The 25,875-nt window shown below is 39.6% G+C and overlaps 1 protein-coding gene across 7 annotated transcripts in view; it reads left to right on the forward strand.

The window, feature by feature from the left end:
- SORCS2 (sortilin related VPS10 domain containing receptor 2) overlaps positions 1-25,875 on the forward strand; it is a 553,956-nt gene that overhangs the window by 121,772 nt on the left and 406,309 nt on the right. Inside the window, exon 1 of one of the 7 annotated variants that reach the window (XM_080592014.1) lies at positions 16,013-17,100. The exons of 5 other annotated variants lie outside the window; for them this stretch is intronic. In XM_080592014.1, the coding sequence (XP_080448140.1) occupies positions 17,041-17,100 (60 nt within the window). In that variant the 5' untranslated portion in view covers positions 16,013-17,040. Of the gene's footprint in view, positions 1-16,012; positions 17,101-25,875 lie in introns of those variants that run through there. One more of the 7 variants, XM_080592013.1, reaches the window with a different exon arrangement.

Here is a 25,875-nt window from a genome sequence, read left to right on the forward strand (position 1 = left end):
CAGCACATATTGTAGACCTATTGCTTTTGGTCAGGAGGTCTTAATCTCACTCGGTTGACAACCAGATGATAGTTCTTGTGATAGAGGACTTCCTGCTGAAACAGCAGGTAATATTTTCAGACAATGCATTGAGATATCCATGTATTTATAATTGGAATGTCCATATGGGATATCCATATTTAGAGATTAGGGGGAGATGGGGAAAAAGTATTACATATTTTATATAGTTTAGCCACCTTAATTGGAAGTGGTCATAACTGGAGATAATAGACTTCTCTCCTCACTGATGAAGTTTTTTTTAGGCACAGCTGTGACATCCCCACTTGACTGCACAGTGTAATGTACATCTAACATGCAGACACACTACTTGCAAAGGACAAGGTAAGTTAAAAGGGGTGTTTGGTGTTTTGGGCAGGTCAGGCCCTGACCCATTCTCTGCTATCTATGTATTTCGTACATTTTTGTGTGATGGCTCCATTTCTGTCCTATTATTTGTAAAAATAACCAGCACAGAGGTACTCTGGTTCTGATCAGAGCCCCTAGGCATTATGTTATCCACCTTTAAAGCCCATAATGACCTCCTCATATTCTTCTGTGACATACCTGCCTTTTAAATGGTGGTCATCATTACTCTTCCTGAGGAAAGCGGGATGAACATTGAGTTGCCACTAAAAATATAGAACCTTAGAGCAAACAGATTAGTTATGGCAATTTTGGGTGTTTTGCTGCCTTTATATTCTTCAGGTGAAAATGCTGTTTATTCCTAGTGCTGTTGACCTGATGTTAATCCTAGCTAATGCCGTACAGCCATTGAATGGAATATACTGAGCAGAAAAATAAATTCAGCCTTACAGAATGATTCTTTAAGAGCAGTTTAAAAAGGTCAAAGATGGAATTTATTTTCTCTCTGTTACTGGAACTCCTATGTTTGAGTGTTTAGAAATTTGATATGCCTTTACAGCAGTTCCTGAATACTTCACTGAGTAGCTTCTCCTTGGAGGTAAATCAGTGTGAGGTAAAAGGTGTTGAATGTCTTCAGCCATTTGAGGACGTAGAACAGATTGGAACAGAGTGGAATAGAATCCATCCATGAAATAAGTCAACACAAATGGTTTTCAGTCAATGCACAGTTTTTGCACATACTAGAATAATAAAGAATGAGGGTGGCCATATCAGAGGTCATAAGAAAAAACTGAAGTGCGTTAAATGTTCACATCTGTCAATCTTGGTCTTTTTGGAGTAAATGGAAAATAGCTGTAGAAATCATGATGTGTGTCCCAAGTGACTCTATGCATGATCTGGGAAGTCTGCAGGGATGGTATCTGATTCTGAATACGAACTATTTTTTCTTGTCAGTCATCAAATTGGCATTGCACACTTTTATTAAGCAATTACCCAGCTTTTGTAAAATGCACAGAATCATCGCACCAAGATAAAGCCCTAAGTGAAAGCCACAGTGCCTTGCAACAAACGTGTGCTGAACAAAGCAAAGTTCATACTGCTGTCTTCTGATGATGATCATGTTCAGGGGCACGTACATTTAATACACTAACGTATCAGCAGCCTGTCATCAAAGTGTGAGTAATAGAGAGTCTAAAGACATGAAAGTGTATTACGAAACCTACTAATGAAAGTGAGGATTTTGTTCACTGAACCAGTAAGATTTGTCGGCCACTTCCATGTGATTCTTTTAACTTGATCAGCACATCTGGAGCTACTCTTACAGCAGAAGGGAAGTGGCTTCCTTGCTGATGCAATACAGTTTGTTAAAAGGATAATTGGTGATTATATACATTTTTTGACAAATGCTTTCCGAAGCACCAATTCACTTCTGGGTTTAAACAAAATGATGATGACTGATAAGTACTGTTACTGTTTCAGGGACTTTGAGGACTGTAGATTTACCATAATCTGACTGTTACTCCCATTGACTTTGGTAGGTTGGGCCCAGAAAATGTTTCCCTATTTTAGGGGGAAAATACTTTTCCTTTTTCTCTGGTGCCTATAGTATTTATTACTAAAAATACTTTTCCTTTTCACTTTTTAAATATGTATTGTTTGTCTTATGCTGTTTTTCCCTCAAACCAAATGGACTTTTCAGTTTTATCCATTGCACTCTCATTTCCTTTTTCTCAGGGAAGTGCTTTGTTTTAAACATGGTATTTATTTTGCACAGAATCTTCAAGAAGTATTCAAAATATTTAGTTTACATACTTTTTTAGAAAATATTTGTTCTTTATTTCTTAAATGCTGCATGCGCATTTCAGATTTGTTAGTACCCATCACTTTTGAAAATGGGAAATGTAGACAAAGAAGACAGAGAGATTCCAAGTATTCATTTAGTTTCTACATTGAAAGATGTAAAAGATTTTTTTTTGGCATTCAATTTTCTGCAGATGGATTAGAGCATATATTAAACTATGGTAGGGGCATGTGTACATAAACATAATCAACCTTATAATCCATACACAGTTTTAAAAGAAAGACCAAATTCTCTTCCGTGTTATTCAACAGAAAAGACTTGTTTGTAAGAGGAGAACAGCAATCCTAGAAGAATTTTACCAGATGTTTAGTAACTCCTTTGTTTTGTTTGGGAAGGTGACTGCTTTAAAATGACTTTTCTAATTCAGGATATTTTGATATTCAATAAATTATTTAAAAGAGTCTGGATTAGGATGAATGCCTTTAATAAATGAATTTTCAATTAAATAGGATTGAAATATTCATGTTTTTCCTTCCAAGTTGCCCGTCAAGTAAAATATTTTTTTGCTAGCTCCAAATTCTTCCCTAGTGTAAAGTCACCAGGGTTATTGGAGTTAATCCATGCAAATGCTTTTGCGCAATGTCATTTTTGGTAACTTAATTTATGCTTAATTGTTCATTTCAATCACAAAGAGTACTTCAGTGTTAGTTTATGAGAAATAGTCTCAATGAACCATTGCTAACACCATGGCTCCCTAAATGAAATGTTCCATCACAGTCTGCTAGTTCCAGCAGCAGCTTTTTTGGTAAGTAAATAAGAGATGACATGAATAGATTCAGTGCTGAGCTGAACCTACAAAAACAAATAACTTTTCCCCATACCAACTCGAGATTTTTTGCTCCTTATATCGTTGCCCTGCACCAAGTGTAATGGGACTCTGTATAAGCCATCTCCACAATAGGAAGACTGCCTCATCAAATAGGCTATTAGTTGTTTCTTCCTGTTGGGCATCCTTGGACTGTGGATGGACTAGAAAAATGACACAGCACTGGCCACTTATGTTAAAGACAGCAGGCTCTCCATAGAGCCCAACTCTTGGACCTTGCAGGGCCCTTCCAACTCAACATATTCTGTGATTCAATGTGATTAAGGGTTGTGTTTTTCTAGTGTGTGTGTTGCATCATACAGCTTCCCCTAGCATCATGCACACCAGCATCTATTACAAAAGACTGGTCTTACTTAAATTCATGTTGCAGCTCAAAATACTAAGGAGAACGACACCACCAGCAGATGTAGAGCTTTATAAACTGACCTTCATGCTATTGTTAAAAATAACAAAACAAAACATAAACCTGACACTGAATCTTACTGAATGAGATCTTCGCAGTACTTCAGAGAATGTAATAGGATTTGGTAGACCTTCTCAGGTGCCTAGAGTAAGGTTCCACTGCAGCTGTGAAAGGAAGCATACAATTATGGATATAATAATCCTTTCCTCAAGTACTGAATATGCACTCAGTTCCTTGATCAATGTCATTGTTGGTCCATTGCCATCCAGAGTAAAAGATAAGAAAAAAAAATTAAAAGTACTGGTATGTAAATAGTAGCATATATTCATATCAAAATAACTGTAATTGTTCAGACCTACTCTGTAGCTTATAGGGAGGTATAACTGTCTATTGAGATGCAAACTTGCAGTAGATTTGTATTCTCTTGTCTTCAGCTGGTAATGATATTTTCATTTATTTCTCTGCATTGCACACAGACTTTTGAGCTTCCTATCAAGCTATTCCAAGAAATATTTGATCTAGTTAATCTTATGTAAATACTAGCAATCTAGGGTAAGATTCTCATCTGTTTTCATTTGCCAAAATCTAGAGTAACTGTGCTCAGCTGAATTAGCTAGCCTTGTGTCGTAAAGGAGATTATGGTCTGGTCCATAACAGCAAACGTGAATTGCAAGTCTCCCTTTTGATTCATGTGCATTGTTCTCATTATCCTTAATGGATGTTGCGCACATATATTGGAAGAATAGACCCTATTAGGAACTGTCTAAGAAGTGAAATGAAAATGATAATCACTTTGTCTTGGATGAGGTATTGTATTTATTCTATGGGATTTTAAAGGATATTCTAGTGTTTAAATTATCTGGTGCATTAGAGAATGGTTTAGATAGGCTTTGGTTGATTGACAGCAGTGGGTATATTTTAGAAAATTATTATACGCACTGGGACTTCAATTTTGCTGTGAATTATATACATATATTTTTGGAGATGTAAATTGCTGTCTCTCCCAGGAGACAGAAATAGCATGCTGCTTATTTGATTTTAGCAATAATTAAAATGTGTTGAATCAAGCTCAGGTAGTGTCATGAAGCGGGGCCCTTCTACTTGTGTGGCTGAGCGCAGAGACCTTGACGAAGCTGGGCATTTGTGTAGTAAAATAAACCAGGGACCCCGTGGTTCTTATCCTAGAAGCCCCTGTTCCCCATTTGTAGAGTGGTGATACCTGTACGAAGGCCAAGTAGCCTGGCAGTGAGACAAAGCAGCAGAGCCTTTCACTGAGATTAAGGGTGGGTGCTCTCCAAATGAGAATTACGCTAATTGAAGAACAGATGAGTGGACTCAAGCTATTGCCTTGCATTACACTTAGCTGACACAGAAGACTGTAATTTGGAGTGCTGTCGATCCTTTAATTTTATTCCATTGCCGTTCAAATCAGATGAGGCTGTGACTGAAGTAGTAAGTGCATGAGGGCTTCAAGGGAGAATTTTCCGTCAGCTGAATAATGTAGAGATCTGCAGGTTACGTCTCACTTTTCAGATCACCAGGCTTTGTGAAAGGGTTGCAGGAGGGAATAAGGTTAAAAGAAAGATCATTGGGTCTCTCTGTTGTTTGGACTTTGTGGCTTCCTACCAGCAGTCCCAATTTAGTTAGGGTTGTTATTTTCTCCCCTAGAGAAGAGAAATCACAGGAAAAGTAAAGTGACGTTTGTTACAGCTGGTGGGAAGCAAATTGAGTGCAGTGGAGTAGGTGATCTTTATTGAGGACTGGGTGGCGATGTCACACATCACCCTCTGCGCGGGACCCGGCAAGTGTAAAAATCCTCTTTCCTCTTTTCCTTCACCATAGCAGGCGAAGGCTGTCATGCTGGATGGATGGCATGAATGTGAGAGGACTTGGGGATTTCTTATGCCTGTAATTGAGGAGAATCAGAGAAAACCTGTTAATCTCCAAGGGACAGCAAAGAAAGTTCTGTCAGCCAGTCAGTCGGTCGGTCGACAGCTTGGTTCAGAGAAAGAAAAAGACTTCAGTGCAGGTACTCTCAGATCAGAGTAAGTTCTTTCTAAACAGGGGTGGGTGTGCTTGTACGTGCACATCCTTAAATGCTTTAAGCACAAAATATTTGTCTGAAGCACAGGAGAGGGATTTGGAATGCTGTTCAAATCTTTTTCATAAATTGCAGCAAAGGTGAATATAAATTTACCATAGCAAGGAACTACAAAATTAAGACACAGTTTGTTTCTGTTGCACTACATTGTCTGCAGTGTCTCTTTTGTATGTCGTAAAAAATGGAAGTGCTTTGCAATTTAACCATGTTACTTCCTACTGAGGTCAGCCAGTGCTTTGAGAACACTTAGCATGCAAACACTGGAAGGAGCATCAAGAATGGATTCCTAGCACTGATTTTGAATTTCTTTGTGTTTTTGTCATGGACATTACAGGTATGATCGTAACTCAAGAGGCTTGTATTTAACTTTAGTTACAAATTGGATATTTATTTATTTAATCCTGTAAATGACAATGCATAGTCTTGATGCTGCAGTTCAACAGTGATAGGAAACTACAGTCTCTGGGGCCTCCAATTATAACTTATTTGGAACATGGACTCTTATTATGGTATGTTTTCACTTATATATGCAGCAGGGAACTGAGCTGGCTTCCAAAGGCTTTCATAGCGTCAAGAAACGGTATCAGAATGGGTACTCAGAATGGGCAGAGTTATATATTAACTATAAACCTCAGTGCTTTAGGCGTGTATACAAAAGCTAGCAATGAAGTAATCAAATTCTGTGCAATTAGAGACCACTCCCCTAGGCATCTATCTAGGCAAAACTCTGAACACAACTGTAAGCCAAATATGGACCCATGCAAAACTCGCAATGCTGCATCAAAGCAACTGTGTGATTACTATAGCTTCTACTGTCAGACAGTACTCGATTTTTCCAGAGGCAGGGCTATAACACGTAATGGGTGACTGCCAAATAAACATGAATTTCGACATTACTGAGAGTTATCATATGCAAAATGAAAAAAGCAGAATAGTCTTCTCTCTAAAATGTTATTTATAACAGTAGCTGGTGTATTGATCAGATATGCTCTCAACCAGTGTTTTTATTGACTTTGTGTTCTTAGCTGTTCATCATAGTATTTATTCCTTTTCTTTTTTAGATTTTGAGGCAAAAATATCACTTCATCTCAATAACGATAGGACTCAATGATTTTCACATACATTTTTAAAAAAAGCCTGCATGGTTCCCAAATCCTCCACATTCTTGATTGGTATTTCCCTTTATCACTTTTCCCAGCCTCTTCTGCCTGCATCCTGATGACTGCTTCCTTGTCAAATCAGAAAGTCTTCCTGGTCTCACAGAGATTCCTCATCTCTAGTTTCTGTTATTTGGAATAAATAATTTGTGTATCTCCATCTTATCAGCTCACCTTAGTGACTGTCCAGCGTACTTCACATTTTGTCCAATAATCTATCTTCCTACTTTGTCCCTGTCTCTGACTACATTTCTTTGTCATTCTGCTCTGTTTTGATGTTATAATCACTAATTATGTAATTTCAAACTGAAAAACAATAGGGGCACAATGTGTTTGAAAATCTCAATATGATATGAAGTTGTCTAATATTTCTTTTATTCTGTTAATTCCTCGGGATGCTTTCCTCCCTGCAAAAACAAGGCTCAGTTTCTGGAAATGTTCTAGATCAGCTCCCAGCTATGTTGTGCACTACTGCATCTTGAGGTTGGCTTGTCTTTGTTGGTTACATGCATGGTTATGAGAAAAGGAGAGCGAGCAGGCTTAGTTTTCTGCTATTTCTCCTAAACCAAATGAGAAACAGTACTTATGAAAAATGTCAGCAAGTCTGATGCTGCCACCCACACTTTCTTTATAAAGAAAAGCCATCACAGAAAAAGATCTTGATAAGGAAATATTGATAGTATTTTTCTAGAGCTGAAAATTTAATATGGCATGTTACTGATATCTCTTGCACCAAAATAGTGCTGTTGGCTCCAGTTTCACTTCAGTTCCTCTAAAGTCTTCAGAAATACTTTCAGGATGGAATGTAAGCAGAATGGATTTTGGTGTTTCCTGGGATTATTCTCTGTTTTCACAGTACAAAATAATTACGTATGTGAACTGTGAGTGTGATCAGGTGGATGGGACACTCATACCCGCTGTGGACAGCTGTTGGTGACCACTGTCAGTGCCTCCTCAGGCAGGGTCTGCACAACAAAGTGCTACCGGGCAGAGGTGAGATTCACAGCTCAGGTTGCTGTGCCAGTGACAATCAGGATGAAGAGCTCATGGTAAAGGGTGCTTTAGCCAAAAAAGCCGACATAAAGCTGAGGGGACACTTGAGCTGGAATAGCTCCTGATGACAAAAATCACCAGTCTGTCCCCATGAACCACATCTTCACGGTGAGTGATTTTTTTGCTGTAATATAGCAGTATAGCTGTAGGGGTGAAACTTTCCTTACACGGAAGAGGCCGAAGAGGTCAGGGTCTGTGGCAACCCTCCATAAGCTCGCTAGCATCTCTCTCACCTAGCTGTTCTGTAAACAGGAGCATTACTTTTCTGTCACTTGAAATGGCTTCGTGTTAAGGAATTGTGCTGTCGTGTGGGCAGGCTGCCTTTCAGACAGCGTCTTGGCACAGAGAAGCTGTCTGGTCTTGGAGAGTGATGTTTTCCTCTGCTTTTGAGTGTATCATATGTTTTTCGCAAATGAATTCCTTAGTCTGAATGCGATGCCGTGGTGCGTGGATCAATACTGTTCCTCTGTGGCAAGGTGCACAGAATGCCAAATGCATTCGGCAGTCTGTTATTATAAGGCTACTTAGCAGAGCCAAGAAGCCTGCAACCACCACTTTCATTAACGGTAATTATCCTTGAGCAGCTGTGATAGGAGCAGGAGCCTGAATGGTAATTAGCCCCAATTGTTAGGAGATGCATTTTCAGGTTCCTGTACCATTTTTCTGTCTGTTTAAAGAACAGACTGAGGGAAGTGTGATAAATCCCGAGTCCTTGCTGTTGGAGAGGAGCTAGCTGCCTGCTGATCAGTTCAAATTAGGATGTTCTTAGCATGTCCATGTGCTCTTGCTGCAGTCAGAAATCATCCTGCATTTACACGGTTTGGGTCTTTGCAGCAACATTAACATTTTCGTATCTGTCTTCTGAACAGATGCATTGCTTTATTGTTGAGTTTTATGTTGTAATAAATTCAAGTGGCAACTAATGCAGACCTGTTTCAATTCAGTTTTGTTATATAGGTAGAGAGGTGCATGCCTGTCACCAATGAGCAGAATTATAAGGCTGGTGGAAGTACCAAAGATACAACATCAGTCATAGATGAAATTGATGTTTCTATCCATCAACATTATACATTTTCAGTGGAAGTTTGGTGTAAGATTTAACTGGAAAAATAACTCTGTATTTTTTAAACTTGTTATTTTTTTCCCAGAACCTTCTTTGCCATTATGTTTCTGTAAGAGTAAATAGCATTTGGTGAGCTTGACAAGTATTATGTCCTTGCCCCAACATCTTTTTATGAAATGAGACTGAGCCCAAAAGAATTAGTAAAGCTCTTACTGTGCAACACAAAGCTGCTAGATACTTGTTCGTCCTTGGAAAATAACAGCTACCCTTATCTAGTAATGTTCATCTTCAAAACTTTTTACAAGCATTAGTTAACGAATTCTTGGAACACTGCTTAACCTTTGAAAAAAGGTGCATGATGGAAAACTGAAGTAAATATGTTACGTAGCACATACTTCTCTGTATTGAGTTTCTGTGTAGGAAACACTTCTTGTTGTTCTGGGGGAAGGAGTGAATGTTGAAAACTTGCTCCTTTGCTTTGGTAAGAAGCCTTAAGGAATTACGTCAGAACCAAAATCATTCAGTATTTCTGTGCTAGATACTGGGCCCTGGTGGGATTTGTTTTGGATGTCTCTTCAGGTTGACAAGTTGTTTTCTATGACTGGCATTTATAGTGTACTATATAGAATAGTTATTGACTTCTTTTCAAATTGCATGCGAAAGTGTGTGATAAAAATCTCTGTAAAGCAGGAGTAAATTTCATAGTATTACAGATTTGACTGTAGATATCAGTATTTCCTTAAAGTGCCTTTTTCTTTTCCTGCTATTTCAGATTTTATTTTTATTTTTTTTTGCTGCTAGTTAAGGTTTTTCTGCTTTCTGCTGGAGGTCTAAAACAATAAACAATGGTTTCCCTCATCTAGTTTTAGCAGAATTTCATTGATGCTATTTGGTGTCAATAAATATCATTTGATGAGCTTGAAAGTCATTGCCTCAACATCTTTTCACTAAATGAGACTGAGCCCCAAAAAATTAGTAAAGCTCTTACCATGCAGCACAAATCTGCTAGGTCAGTGTTGAGAAACACTGAGGCATTGCATAGATGGGAGTGGAGAGGACTCCAGGCACAGGGCTAATTTTTGACCATGTGCTAGCTGGATGCCTTGAGATGAGTTTTTCAACTTTCCAGCAGCCTTCTTGGAAATCTCCACCGATCTCTGGAGTGAAGGCTGTGCTGATCTAGCTGTTAACGTGTAGCAGAATCTTTCAATATTTACATTTCTGACACCTTTCCTCTGCATGACTCAAAGTCCAGGGGTTTATATTCTGTTGTAAGGGTGCTTTGTTGATGCTAGTACTGTTTTGTCTGCCTGCTCCTCTGTATAGAAAAGAAGGCCATATGAAGGCATGGTTATAGCAAAGTCTAACAGAGAAGAGCTCAGCAGCTGAAGCAGAGATGTCCTGAGCTTAAAATAATCATCAATATATAAATTATAGAATCTATCCAAATATTCCTTTGCAGTAGCTCTTCTCCCTACTTTTTTTTTTTTTTGGCTAATCTTCCTGTTCAGCAGCTATTTGCTTATAGGTTGTGTTAAGTTACAACTTAATTGAAATTCCCCGATTTGTTGGCTACGTGTAGGCCCCCTGGTGCCTTGTTAAGTGCTCTGTTACCAGTGAATGTTCTTAATTATGTTCTGGAAGACGTTGTTCAAGTCACAAGTCATTTACTCAAGGTTTGGGCCCAGCAGGTAAACATTTTCAAATTAATTTAGGTTGCTAAACAGAAATTGCTTAGATTGCGTGAATGCTGATAACTTGCACTTCTTACTGAATTCAGGGGGAGAGGAGATTATTTACTGCAGTTTGAAATCAGCCTGATTGCGTCTAAATGACAGAAGAGGGGGTTGCTATTCTCCTAGTTTGAAATATATTGACTGTAATTCCCCAACTGTACATACTTAATTATAATCTTGAATCATCATAGCATCTTCTCATACTGGCCAACTAAAGGGTAATGATGTGGATGTACAGAGTGCTGTCTACAAAGTGTCTAACTTGAACATTTAGAAGGGACATTGGGTGTGTGCTAATGAAAACTGTCGCTTCTAAATTGCTAGTAACAACATCTGACTGCAGATGGGTAACATGAAGATTCATTGTTCTGCATCTTAGCAGTTTCACATAAAGTAAAACAATAAAGCCGGCTAAAAATCTATGATTCCTTTGTGCATACAGTTATGTATTATAGCAAATGCTCTAAATATTTTAGATATTGAAGTTGTGTCTATAGGGAAATGATCTGTTATTCTCATATTAAGGACGTAGCTTTTGTTTTGTGGGTCTTCACTTTATTTTTTTTAACCTTTCATTGAAAGCCATATATAGAATCTTTCTAATTTCTTAGCTGTCATTATCATCATCATCATCTTTGTCCTAGTGCCCTTACTAATGAATGACAACCATTTAAAAATCCAGCATCAGCAAAACTAATACAGGACTATATCCAACATGAAGGGCAGAGCACTGAGGGCTGCACTGCTGATGGACACAGACTTTTACAACTGCAAACATATCTTGACCGAAACCAGACAAATTATGGGGAAAGTGTTTCCTCCCCTCTGTATCCAGTTGTAAATCAACCAATAAATAAAGCTAGCAAAAAAAAGCAAACTAAAAATCTCTGAACACATATAAATCTCCTTGAGTTTAACTTAAACAGCTCCACTAAATTTTGGTAAGAGTGTGCCTCTTCCTGCTGAGCAATAAAGAAATAGAAATTTGTGAGTCTGACATAAACACAGCCTCAGTTTCTGATGCAAACCCTCTTACGATGATAACTGTAGTTCCAGAAAATTAACTTCAGCAGGGTCTGTTGGCACAAGCATGGACAAGAGTAGCACAAGAGTGGTCATGGTGGTTTATGCAGCAAACTTTAATGTGGGCAGGTATTTGTGCAGCTGGAAATGGGGACTGCTGCTGTTGTAACTTGAAGTGCATACAGTTGTTTTGCTTTGTATTCCCTCCTACTGTTGATAACCTGTCTACCTGTGGAAAACCATGTTAGCTGTTTTAATCTGAGCTAATAGTGCTGAATATCAATACTTTTTAGTGCTACACTTTGGTTAGCATCTGTGATTTTGTTAGTATAGAACTTCTGACTTCAACATAGCAGTCTTAATCATAAAAAACATTGGGCTCGCGGAAAAACTGTCAACGCCGGGATTTAATTTTATAAATAGCTATAATGCTATACTTGTTAAGATTTCCTTGTGAAAACATCACTTCAACACAATTTGTCCCACAATAAAAAATAAAAAAAGACTTAGCTAGGTAAAGACAAAAAATTACTGTCAAATGTCATGCAGGTTGTTCTGTCAGGGTTTATGAAATAAAATCTCTCTCTTTGTGAGTTGAATTTACAATAAAAATCCAGATTTTCATCAGTCAATCTTGTTCAAAATGTTATATGTGTAGGGGAGGGACTGGATGCATCAGATGCTGTGGAAGTATACAAGAAGTATGGTCCATGACTGTCATCTTCTGCAAGTAGCTGACTGTCTGAGGCATCTGATGGTAAAGCTGGATGTGAATGGAGTATTTACAGTCACCAGGAAAGTGGATTTGTGAGACTGTTTGTGACAATTGAGATCATACAGGTTGTACAGATATTTGACAACTGGGTGTTAGCAGAATCTGAGTAGTTTCCATTAGAAAAAGATGTAAATAATGGGGATTCGGGCTACTTTGGATAGGAAAGCAGGTAAGTGCTTAGGAAAAATGGTACTGGCTTCTTAAGGGGTGTGTGGTACAATTGGATTTGTAAGAATGTGAGACCGCTAAGTCAGGACAGAAGACCCTCAACCTGATGGTGGTGCTTCCATGTCCCTGTGGCCTTTGCCAGCTGCCATTATGCAGCTGCAGGGGTGGTCCCCAACTGCTCGACAAGGACTTCAAGTTCCAATGTCATACTTGATGTTTTATTGAGACTTCTTTTTATGCATGCTGGCAGCTGGTGCTCAGCTATACTTTGAGATATTGGTCAGAACTGGTCTGGGTTGAGAAGAACCTCTGTTCTGGCACGTGAACAGCACACCAGGCCTCTCCAGCTGGTAGGCCATAAAAGCACGGGCCTGGTTAAGTACCAGTAAGAATGTGTATACGTGGCGAATATGGAAAAACTATCTTAGTAGAAGCTGGCAAGAAAGACAAAAGCTGCAGATATTGTGGTTGGTTGAAACAGTCAGCAAAGTGGAAGCTGGTTCTTCTGTTCCCCTGAAGCCCCATTTGCTTCTGAATGGCCATGATGCAATGACTCCCCTGTGTGCCAGATGACTTCCTCAGTTCCTTCCAGGCCCCCAAAGAAATTCCACTCTTTCCCCTTATGTGCTTGAGAGGTAAGGATGTGCCTCTACATTTCCTAAGCAACCCAGATCAAAAGAGACTGAGTTGGCAAGAGCTGTGATGGCTTCCTGTTCAGCCTATTCATCATACTCGACTGCTGATCTCCACATGCTTTCCGTTCTGGTATTATAATACAAACCTCTTTTGCCAGTCATTTTAGTCATTTCAATGGGAATATTTCCTGTAATATTCACATGTCGATATCAAAGAGCTTATTGGAATTCAAGAAGTAGCAATTGTTGATATGTATCAGCAGTAATTAACATTCTTCAAATTCTTGATCCTCATCCATAACAATATAGCAACAAAGACCCCGAAGGTAAAGGGGTAGCACTATCTAGTGATGCAGAGACTGCTTTCACCAGGTCGTATATCTGTTTTAATAAAAATTTGAAAGCAAAACTAGAAGTTCTTTCCCCATAGGAATCCAAATACTTTAGTCTTTCACGTATATAGGAGGGGAATATACCTGCCCACAAGTATCAGAAAGAGCAAAGAGACCATAGTTAGGCAGTAAAAAGGCTTTTTGAAGACTTCAGTGAATTGAGGCTCTGGGTTTATTCTGTCACTTCTTCAAAACTAATTACCCACTGCTGTGTATTGAAGCATGCTGGGGTGTTGCCATACTTTCCTCCTTACATCCCTGAGGAATAGTTCATCTTCCGCTTCCTTTCAGAGAATCCAGAGATATGTTCTGATGTATGAACTAGTGATAGAACTATGTGAAAGCTTTAGCCACTCTCCATAACCCTCCCCCCAAAATGAAAGGAGAAGAAAAGAAAAGAGAAGAGAAGAGAAGAAAACAGAAGAAAAGAGAAGAAAAGAAAAGAGAAAAGAAAAGAGAAGAAAAGAAAAGAAAAGAGAAAAGGAAGTATATTCCACTTTTTTCCCCTGTTTACTTTTTCAGTTGCAGGGCCTCTCCTCCCTAGTAAGGCATGCATATTATTATTTATTTATTTATTTGCTTTAAAAATTTTCCCTAACATCCCTAGTTTTTCATGTTCATGAGTGCTGTCCCTAAACCACAAAGCACTGTTATATTATTCACCTGTGAGCAGGAAGGCACTTTTCCACCCTTGTTGTCTGAATAGTTTAATCACAGTGGAATTTATATTTAGAGAGGACAAAAATAATCAGAGGGAGAGGGGCAGGTTGTTCTGTACTGGCTGGTGCCTGGAAGAGACGGCAAAAGTCCCTGTGCTCACATCTTGTTGATACCATTCAAAACAATGCCTGGAATAAATGGTTTATTGCCTCCTATCCCAAACTACTGTACGGAGGGCAGTTCTACTCCCAACGCTGGTTATTTAATAGAACAGAATAATTCAGCTGGAATGGACCTACAAAGTCCAAGTCCAACTGCCTTTTTGGGCTAACCAAAAGAAGCAGCATATTGATGAGGGCATTCTCCAAAGACCTCTTGAACATTGCCAGGCATGGGGCATGCACCAGCTTCCTAGGAAGCCTGTTCCAGTGTTTGACCACCCTCATGGTAAAGAAATGTTTCCTACTCTGCAGTCCCGACCTCCCGAGTACAGCTTGTTGCCGTTGCCTCCTGCTCTGTCATTGGGTCCCCAGGGGCAGAGACCAGCACCTCCCTCTCGCCTTCCCCTCCTAGGAAGTTGTGGAGAGCAGTGGGGTCTCCTCTGAGCCGCCTTTTCTCCAGACCAGACAACCTAAGTGTCCTCCCCGCTCTGCATAGGACATGCCTTCCTGCTCTTTTGCCAGCTTTGTTGCCCTCCTCTGGATGTTTTCACGGACCTCAACATCCTTTTTGCATTGTGGAGCCCAGAACTATACACAGTATTCAAGGTGAGACTTCGCCAGCACTGAATACAGTGGAAGAACAGCCAGACCTCTTAAATTAGTTCAAATTCCTCTGCATTTATTTTATGAAGCTTAGTGGACCACTCTGAAGTATTATATGATTCATTGCTGTGTCTGTAATTGCTTCTGCCCCTTTATTTTTCTGCAGCTGTTCAGTTGCATACTTGGAGAAGATAGCAGGCTTTCAAACTGGCTTGTCTGAACCAATACAACCTCAGAAAAGGTGTTCTTCTTAAAGAAATACTGGAAGTCATATCTAAGTAGCTGTGAATACTAAGATCTGCACTGAATATCTTCCCAACAACAACAAAATACAAAAAAAAAACCTCTGTTTTATTATGGAAACTTCCCAGTACTGTTTTAAGTGACCTGACTGAGAGCACCATCCAAAAAACCTGCACACAGAGCAAATTGTTAACTAGATCAGTAGACTGAATTGCTTATGAACTACTCCACTCTCAGCAGTCGTGGTTTCCTCTGGTAGATATATCGATGACCAACACTAATTCCTCAAGCTGTTTATGCTTCATGTTGTCAGAAGACCAATCTAATGCTTTTTTGCTCCTTTCAGAAGGCTGAGAGAATACTAAACGACATTTCTCTTTCCAGGCCAGTAGTGCACTGAAAAACGTGTATTCAGCGAGTTTCAGGCACTGTCCTAGGGTTTGGATTCATCCTCACCCCCTGCCCCCAGCTGTACCTACTGATGACTTGCACAAGTTTTCCTTATCCAGTCTTTATCTTTGTCCACCTGGCAGCAAGAATTGGTAGAAAAAGCAGTCTCAGATGGAGATTTTTAGTCGAAAAACCCCTCTTCCAGCATTGTTGCAACAATATCCTTAGGGACACGACTTGATTACACTAGTAACAGTATAATCTACTATTACATAGAGTAATCTAAACTATCAACGAGCAATTGATCACTTGGTAAGAATGCTAAAAATATCTGAGAATGAAAAAGGACTGCTTTGGTGGGAGTTTCCTTGTATTTAGATTCGGTGGGAACACCTTAATAGTTTTCCAGTAGCAAGTTTATTCTGTTAGTATGCTAGGAATTCTTATGATGCTCTCATCAGTGGATGAACTTATTTGGTACAGCAGCATTAGAAAAATTTATTTTTAAAAATCATTATATGTACAGCAAGCAGAAACTTCTTATTCCACTGGAACCAAGTTTCTCCTCTCTATTGCAGAGGCCAGCGATGAGTGGTCACTATTCTTCAACTCTTAGAAAAAGTAAATGAAGAAAAAATCTCCATTAATTGCTAGCTGAAGAGGTTTTACATATGTATACTTCAGTTTTTTTTTTTCTTTTTTTTTCTTCTTCTTTTTATGGCCCTTGATGTCTCCCTGTGTCTAGTAACAGCTTTTTGGGCAACTTTTCACGTAAGGCTGCTCTATTAGTTGTGGCTGGTTACCCTTTGCACCAGCCACTTCATGCCTTGATGCTGCAGCTCGGTCTCCAGTGTCCTGACTTCACATTCTCTCTAAATGTCAGCCAGTTGGGGACTTGCCTTGTAAGTGATCTTTCTCATCTGGTCCTCAGGATACCACTGAATAGCTTGCACGTGGACCTCTTCCAGTGTGTTTATCCACATCCCTAGCAGTTATTCCTTAACTTGTTACAGCTGCTGTGAAGTGGTTGCCCTGAGGCTGAGAATGAGCGCTGATATCTTTAAGAAAAGCCCAGTTTCTGCTTTATGACTCTGCATACAGCTTGGCCTGTAGCTTTGTGCAGTGTGTTTGCACTGTTCACCAGTGCACTGGGGCTCCTTTGCTAATTGCTTGCAAGCTGACTTTTCACAGACGATCTCTTATGTCGTGCATCTGGGCACGGAGCTCTGTGTGGGCTGCCCTTGCTAGAGCTGGCACAGCTGGCTTCACTTCCCTTGAGCTCTCTCTTAAGACAACTGGCACGAGCACGAGGAAAACTGCATAGAAGTGTTTGCGGTGCATATAAATAGGTATCCAGAGTACTCCTCCTGTCTGCCTGCTGGCTTGTCATGCCTTTCGGTGTTTCAGAGAGATGGTCTTGCCTGAATCCTCCCCTGCTTGGAAGTGCTGTAAGTTTGTATCACCATCTCTAAGACCCTCACTGGAAAACCACTTTCAACTGCTGATAGTTCTGATAGATGTGATGCAGCTCTCCCTTTAGTACTTTTGTATACAGAAAATAACAACTCCAAAATTCAAATACAGAGATGCTTGGTTTGATCAGCATGACTGGTAAACTTAATCTCAATTGGAAATGCTTTTTTTTACCATCTGAATCTGCTGCCAGCATTTGTAATTATTATTTTGAAAGATCAGAGTTTTGGAACATGGGAAAATTATAGTTTCTACATACAGAGGTAGGATGCAACTACTTTTTTTGCCGTTCTTGTTATCCAGCTTTAATGCTAAGATACAGACCTGTTTTTTTTGTTGTTTATTTGTTTGTTTTTCTTTTGGCTATGGGTAGATATGTTGTTCTTTTGGGGGGCAAATGCAGCTAGCTTGCTGTTTTAGTTCTTCCAGAAGTGACACAGCAAATTGCACTGACAAACATAGCCAATATGATATGCGCAAAGTGAAGAATTTCGGGTTGTGAAAAGAGTAAGAAGGAAGAAGAATGATTTCTATGGAATGTTGCTGTTTACTTGAAAACATTGTTTGTCTGTGCTTTGTGTTGCAAAGGTCAAAACAAAAAGGGCCAAATCAGCTTGGGGCTTTTATTAGTATAACTCTGTGGCAGAGCATCAATATTTACCCCTTAAATGAAGTAATCACAACCAAGTTGCGTCCTTATTATATTAGAGATGTATAACTGTACAGCCTTGGAAAACTTGCTCTTTAGAAAACCGGATTTAGCAGACGAGTGAAATAACAAGCCAGGAAAGGCGAGGACAAATCAGGGTGGTGGTGGTAATTGCATCATTAGCAGTAATTGCAATTGCCTGGGCATTAGGAAAGCATCCTCGTGGCAGGCAGTTGAGATGCATAAAGTAGTTTTGTAATGAGAGAAAGCACCTTTTGCACTCCTAAAAATGAGATAGCCAAGATGTAGCACAGTCTGGGAAAATGGCACCATATGCTTGTGGGTTGTACTGAACTCTGCTATGGAAAACCCGAAAGCCGGACAGGTTTCTAAGCCTCTTCAAAGGCAGAGTAGGTGTCTGGAGGTAACAATGTCACTGTAATGTTCTGCCAAGCACCATCCTAAGGTGGCTGGGAGCCAAGCCTGAGTAAGCTCCTGGCCCCATATCCCTGCCCATAACTGTGTTCCCTGCTGCTTAAGGACCCAGCTTGCCTGCGGAGCCTGCCAGTGTCTCCTCTCTGCCACAGGGGCAGAGGCTTCCCCGCATGCTGGAGAGGAGCAGGGGGCTGCAGCCAGCCTCATTGCTGCTGTCACCCTGGCAAGCAGCATATTCTGGGATGGGAAGGCAGCGTGGGTGCTGGCGGAGGCTGCGGGTAAAGGCAGGCACCGACAGTCAGGGAGGCTGGGGGGTTCCTCTGCCAGCATGGCAAAACGCAGTTTAGCCTACGCCTCTGAGAAGCTGAAATGTAACCCAGCTCCTCTGCAGCAGCTTAGCTTTGAAAGGCTCTGCGTCCTGCCTCCATCACTCAGCTTCTGAGAGCAGGAGGTCTCGGTGGTTCGGGATATGCTGCTAGCACAGGTGGCCTTGGACTTAGCTTAGTTTTCCTGTTGATGAGAGAGAAGCTGTGCAGGGCTTATAATATACAGAGGGGGAAAAAAAAAAACAACACAGACACACAAATGGGCACATGCTTTCACCACTGCACATCTCAGTGACTTTCCTCTTCTAAGCTTTAGAAGTTAGCTTCCTTGTAGGATGGGCAGCAGGAACGGGTAGAGGTCAAATCCTGCAGCTGTCACATAAACCAAACTCCTCTGACTTGGGTATGAAAAGCTCTCTCTTTGATGGAGCTAATATTTTAGTGGGTTTTAATGCATGCAAAGTCTGTCATGCAGTATGGGAGCACAGGACTGTGCTCTGAAGACCCTGATCACTTACAGACCTGAAGGAGCTGTTCAGTGTTGTTTTCTTTTTTTTTTTTTCCCACTCATCACATGTTATAAGCCCTAATTTTATTTTTATTCATTTAAACTACACACAAATGCATTTCTTAATAGTATCTAACAGCTTCAGGCAATACAATATTATGGAGGAAATAGGTAGTTAAGACTGCTAAAGCATGTGTAGAAAATGAAAGTGTTAGTTTTTTTTATTGTTAAACTTTATTATTTTTTTAATGTACTACTGAAAGAAAAGGAAAAAAAAAACACAAGAGAGAAAGAAGATCCACTAAGGAACATAAACCAACATTTAAGAAATAGTGAATCGACTGGCTTAAGCTAAAAAAAAAAATCAGAGTTAAGGCTGAAAAGTCATGTTGATGATCTGTCCTGTTATTCATTTAGATAGTAATGAGAGTGGAGGCTGAATGTGTTGTCAACCTGGATTTTCAGCTTTAGCTCAGAATCTAAGTCAGATACTGTATTGTTTAAGAACAAATTCAGGTTCTTATAAATTACCTTTTTTTAAAATAATCTATTGTACTTTCCCTATAGAAAGGAGAAGGTCGTAAAGTCATTCTTGCAAGTCAGCTCCAGCCCGACATGCTAAAATGCAAGCATAAATGTGTCTTTCAAGAGCAGGAAACATTCACATAGAGTACAATGGGATCTGCCTGTTGGTAGAGAAGTGATGTGAAAGCAGAGAGGTTGTAGTATCCTGCAAACTGCAGGTGATCAAAATTGAGGAGATTAAACTCATTTAGAAATCGGCAAGCATCTTACCGAGCGCTTAATATATGTGCATATGTATGTATATATATTTGATATGTGATCAGTATAATATATAGTTAGTGTAACTATAAACATCTAGTCAGTGTGTATATCTCTATCAGTACTTACTTTCTGGCCTTTGAATGGCTCGAGTAGGCATGCTACATTTTTTTTGAAGTTTTCTTTCAGCTGAATTGCTGTGACACAACCAGTTAGAATTTGGAAAATAATCAAGAAAAGATAAGCAGTTATTCCAGAAAATGGTTTAATTGCAATAAAATCCTGAAAGTTAAAAATGCTAGTTAAAACCATTGATGCTGAGTTCCTTTTGATTTGTAAAGGTCATTTAAAACTTGTCTCTGATGTACATTTTATTGACGTGGACCTGTAATACTCACAAGATCTTAGATGAAATAGGAGGCAGAGAAAACTTATTTTTTTTCTTTTTTTATTGTTTTTTGGAAGTCTAAAGAGAACTCGCTGTTCTGTCTTGCTGTTTGGCTGCACAGTGTTTCCTGCAGATGCAGTGAGACCTCCTCCTACTGTTTCATTTCATTGTAGGCACTGAGTGTACTCAGCGTCTACGCAGAGGATGAAAATCTCTAACCCTTTGAATGAAAAGTGCTCAAAATCATCACTGTACAAAACAGCCAGCACACATTGATCACTCATCTCGTCCCAAGTGGCCATGATCAAACCCCTTTCCCCAGGTGGGACAGCATTTCCTATAGTGCTCCAGGGCTTTCCATGTAAGCTGTGAAAGAAGATGCTCTGATAGGAAATCTTTAACAGGAGTTCTTCTCTAGTCCTCATTGACTGGAGTCAAGGTTATTGGCATCCACTGCCTTTGAGATGGAAAATAGATCTCATGATCTAGAACTCAAAGAAAATGTTCCTTCAAATTCCCTAGAGAGCACTAATCTCTATTTTTAATTGGGAGACAAAGTTTAAAAATGGATTTTATTAGGCCTCGTATTCCATGCAGTAAAAGAGGAATTTGCACAGCAGCAGCATTGTATTCTGGTAGCACTGAAATAAATGCTCGAAATGGGCTTAAAGTTTGAGATGCATTTTATGTGCTTTAAACATCTCTTAAGAAAATGTTGCTGACGTGATCTGACGTTGTTTTTTTGTCTTAATGTACACATCCCTCTAAAGAAAGAACAGGCTATTAAAAAGAAATAAAAATCTACTAGATAAATCACTGTGAGGGCTATTACCTGTTGCTTGTTTTTTCCAATTTTTATTTAAAGCCATACAGCTTTCATATTCTGAGTGTGTCTTGGGAAATTGCCATGCAGTTCAGAGTAATTTCAGGATGTGTGGAGTTCAAATTCACTCTCTGCTCGAGCATATCTTCTGACAAACAACGTTAATATGTTTCATTGGTAGAGAAACGTCAGAAACATCGCTGTTTCTATTGGACTTAACGTCCCCGTGCGATGCTATAAACAAGCTGATATCCACAATTCTCTCGTGGCACTAAGTTACCTCAGATCACGTCTGTTTTCCCCTTAGCCCTCAGTCCCGCTCGCAGCTTATGCTTTATAGCCCTGGAGATGTGACACGCTGGAGATCCGCACGGCTGGCGTGAGCTGGGTTCAGGCAGGCTGTGCTGCGACCACAGCCACGCTCTGATTTATTTTTATGTAGAAGACACATGCCTCTTGAGGGTTTTTGTGGGGAAGGAAGTTCAGCTGCTGGAAAATGCAGGACAGTCGTGTCAGGGACAAACCCAAGTAGTTTTGTCATCCTGCAGCTTTTATTTGCAGAGGAAAGTACTGTGTTGTGGTTTTGGTTAGTGTCTGGGTCTGGGCTGGAAGTTTGGCTTGAACTTTTCAGAGCCCCTGTTGTGAATCCTGCTAAGACTTGCTTTTTTCCCCTCTAATTTTCCATTTAAATTCATTCGCAGTGAATTCTTAAGCTTGGAGCTTGCAGTGCTTCTGGCAGACTTGTTACATGGGTGGTGAACTTTCAGCTGTGAAATTCTGAATGAAGGGTGTAGCAGGGACACAACAAACTGAGCTAATTTCCCCTCATTTTTCTTCTCCTCCTGGAAAAAAAAGCATGAAAGGCTTTTCTTTCAACATCTCTACTGGCAGTTGTTTGGATTCTACATTGCCCTCTGCACCCCGCGATACAGACTGAGCATTCAGGACTGATTTTACATTAACAGGAAATATCTGTGTTTCAGAGGGGAGGAGAATCCCAAATTTCCTTAAATTCCTTAGCAGCTCCGAGTAATCTGAGCCATCATTCATCCCATGTAGATCTGATAGCTGAACAGCGTATCAGAGAAACACAGTTAAATGTAATAAAGGGTGGATTTGAATCATGGTTTGGCCTGAATGTAACCCTGAATTAAATGTCTTATATTAATATTTACAATTGATATTAATCATTGCAATTAGTAATAACACTAATCAGAAGCAAAATAGTAACCTTATTAAAATTCTCATTTCAGTAATGTAATATGACTCAGATGTTTGAAGTGAAATGGGATGCAAATTCCTTACACATGAAAAATTATGTTTAGGAGCTTTTTTTTTTTTTCTTTAAAACCTCCTTATATCTTATAGCTTGATTTCTAGCTAAGGTTTACAGCTACTTCCAGTGGAAATGCAGAATTCAGTTAAATGGAGATCAGAGGAATGGAAAATCTAGTCTTGTGGCAGACTCCTGCTGGAGCAGGCTTGGTTATCATTTATCTCTGAAGTTATGTGTCTTGCAATTTAAATATCATGTTGCATAAACTGAAATCATTAGGGATTACGAATATTTATGGTAACCATAAAATGTGTGATGATACTATCAGGTGTAATATTCATAGCATCGCATGTGGTAAATATACAGTGATCAAAATACTGAGTTTTCAGGTACTTCCCCCTACTTTTCTAATCAAAACAGCACTATAAAGTAGAGGCACTTAATTTCCTACTGCTGATATGATCTTTCTGCTAACTCCACCAGTAAAAGAGTACAAATACTTCTCACCGCATCTTAGCCAAGAAACACACATCTAAAAGCGGGTTCTGAGCAGTTTCTATAACATTCTGTATTCTCCTGCCAGAAATTTTCTGTTCTGCTCCTGATTATGTTCAAGTTGCAATCATGTAAACCATAATGATAATGAAAGATATTCGGTATTCTAGGAAAATATTATAAGCAGGAGAGTAGAAAATAGTTTCAGTGCTTTCTTGGGCTTTGCAAGTCTAACAATGTGACCTGTCTCATGACTGAAATATTTGCAAAAACACTTTCTCTCAAAGAGTCTTTCCCAGCTTTTCATCTTAGGAGAGTCTCTCCATCTTCTTTTTTCTCTCCATTTCAGACTGCCTTAATTGCTACAAGTCCTAGCACAAAAGTCTCATCTGAATGCATCATGCGCAATCTTCCTGGCTGTAGCAGAAATGTCTGCCTGTTTTTTTTTTTCCATTTTTGTGTTTGTTTTAAAGCCCTACTGCAGCAGCTAAGGGTTCTCCTCTGTTTGTAGGGATTGGATACAAAGAAATTACATGGCTTCTGTCTGTTAGCTGTAAACCCGTGTTTTAAAAAAATAAAACCATATTTCTTTTTTTTTGTGGCTGAGAATGCTGCAGTTGCCTTATCCTGTAAACTGTCTGCGTTTGGTAAGTGTGGAAAAGTACAACCACAACATTCTAGGTAAACTGAGATTTTTGCCATTGGTTCTTTGCTGTTAGGAATCTCCATTACCACTTGGTTTTGGAGAATTTTCCCATCCAGCACCCTGTTTTGGTGTTTACAGTGCTCAATTTTAGAGGATTTTTTTTATTTATTTTTTCCCCCTGAAATTATGCACTCTTTGGGTATTCAAACCACTGAGAAAGCCTGCTGAACATTGCTTTTCCATCTCAACACTGGGCCCAACCTTGATGTTACTCTTCTAGAGGTGTGCTTCATTTTGCTCCAGCTGTTAACACGCAGACATGATTGATTATGGAATGAGACGGAAATGTGTTCTCAATCTTTGGGGATATGTAGTTTCTGACTTATTTTTTCCAGGCAGATCCGTACAGGTAGAGGCATTTTCCTCTGAGAATGTGAACGATGTCCCTCATCCTCCACATGGATTTACAGTTTCACTTGCTTCTCTGGGCCCATGATGACCATTGACAAGGGCTGCTTTTCCATGGGTACCTACTTCGTGGTCTTTATGGAAAGGTTGGCTTGGCTTTTCAGCTGGAGAGGGTGCTGCGTCTGGAAGCACATTTTTGACTAAACAAGGACTGAGTAATTCAATACTATTTCCATCCATGTGAAATGAATTTCCTCTTCCCTTGTCTTCATGTCTCCTCAGATCATGGGATAGGCATAAGGGCTTTATGGCCCTGCAATATTGTTAGATATGCCATGTGTGTGTTACATATAGGATTATCTGGACTTGTAAGTTTTTTGGGGCCTGGAACTTTGCACAAACACAGACCCAGACACCATCTATCACAGTGGGGCATGCCCTTCAAATGGAGACCTAATATCTCCATAATCATATGGAGATTATGGGGCATAATCATGAAAACTAATGGTTTGTCAAAACTCAGGGTCAACTTAAAAACAAACACACACACAAAAAAAAAACAAAACAGGTCTCTCTCTTCACCCATCTGGTACCTATCTTTAGAAGGTTCACTGTCTTCTCGTAAAATCTTTGTATTTAAATAGCTCCAGATAAATCAAGAGAGCAATTACAGAGGACACTCATGGCTCCATAGTACTCCCCCGACTAACCATCTTGACTGTCCTCCCTGCCATTCCCATTTATTTTCACATGCTTTCATCTTTCCCCATCAATTTGAAAGTCAGTTATTTCCTTTTTTTTCCCCCCCCTTCAGAACACTTCTGAACTCCTAACCCATTGTTATGGGCCCATCATTGTTTTCTTGGCTTTAGAACAATTTTCCTTACCCTTGATTGGACTTTCATCACTAACAAGAAATTTGATTGACAGGGGAAATTGTAATCATTTTCTTGCCTCTCTTGCCAGTTGTTTGGAAGAGAAATTTCCAACCCATTGGGCAAGGCTGCTATCTGTAGGAACCTCATAGTGTGGTTCCATATAAATTTAGTCTCATTACTGCGAGCTTTCATTTCCTGATAGCTCCTGCAAGTCATTCCTTCACATAAGATATTTTGGTACCTTAGATTTTATTTACATCTGGATATTGTGCCTGCAGACTTACCGAAGTAAGATGCTGACTGATTAAAGTAGTCTCTTTGTATTCCAATTGAAGATTTCACCATCTGGGATCTGTAATTAGAATTCTCACTAATTAGACATAATAAATCAGCATAACGCCAACAGTTTGAGGAAAATTTATTAAAAATATGATGTAATATATGGCCGATTATTTTTTATTGCTTAACTGCAAGTAAAATGTTCCTCTCATGTCCTGAGCATCCATGGTTTCCTACCCCATAGGTTAAAATTCTTTTCAGTCATTCATGACACTACTTTGGTTGCTATAGTGATATCAATTTCCTGTCTCAAATTACTGTACTTCAGAGGTACATGAGACCTTTTCATCTTTTTTTTTTTTTTCAATTTAGTCTTTGATTTTACAGAGGCTCTTACTCAAGGACTGGAATTCCTATATTGCTGGTTTATTCTTTCTATTATCTGATGGAAAACAGAATAAATATATACCTTTCCCCATAGGATTAATGAAGATTCCTGCTGTTTTATTGTTACCCTTCCTGAACATTGCTCTATATCAAAGCCTTACAAAAGTTATGTCTGGGTTTGTTATGTATCACTTCCCTAGAGAAGCACAGCCTGATCACCTCGGCCAGATCAAGAGCAGCTGCACCCAACCAAGTGGAATAAACATACCTATGAAGAGCAGCTTGTCAGTCACGATGGATGTTAGGATGGGTGAGATGCTATTCAAATCCAGTAGTAGAAGTCCAGCTGGGTCACGCCTCCATAATGCAACTGAAGGAGGATTTAGCCCAGCTGAGACAGTCAGCCGTTTCTGTGATATACGCAATAGGCAGAGATCATAGCACAGGATTCCTTTTGTTTCTCTGTGTG

This window comes from Anser brachyrhynchus (assembly GCF_964034855.1).
Source record: "Anser brachyrhynchus genome assembly, chromosome: 4".
NCBI lineage: Eukaryota > Metazoa > Chordata > Aves > Anseriformes > Anatidae > Anser > Anser brachyrhynchus.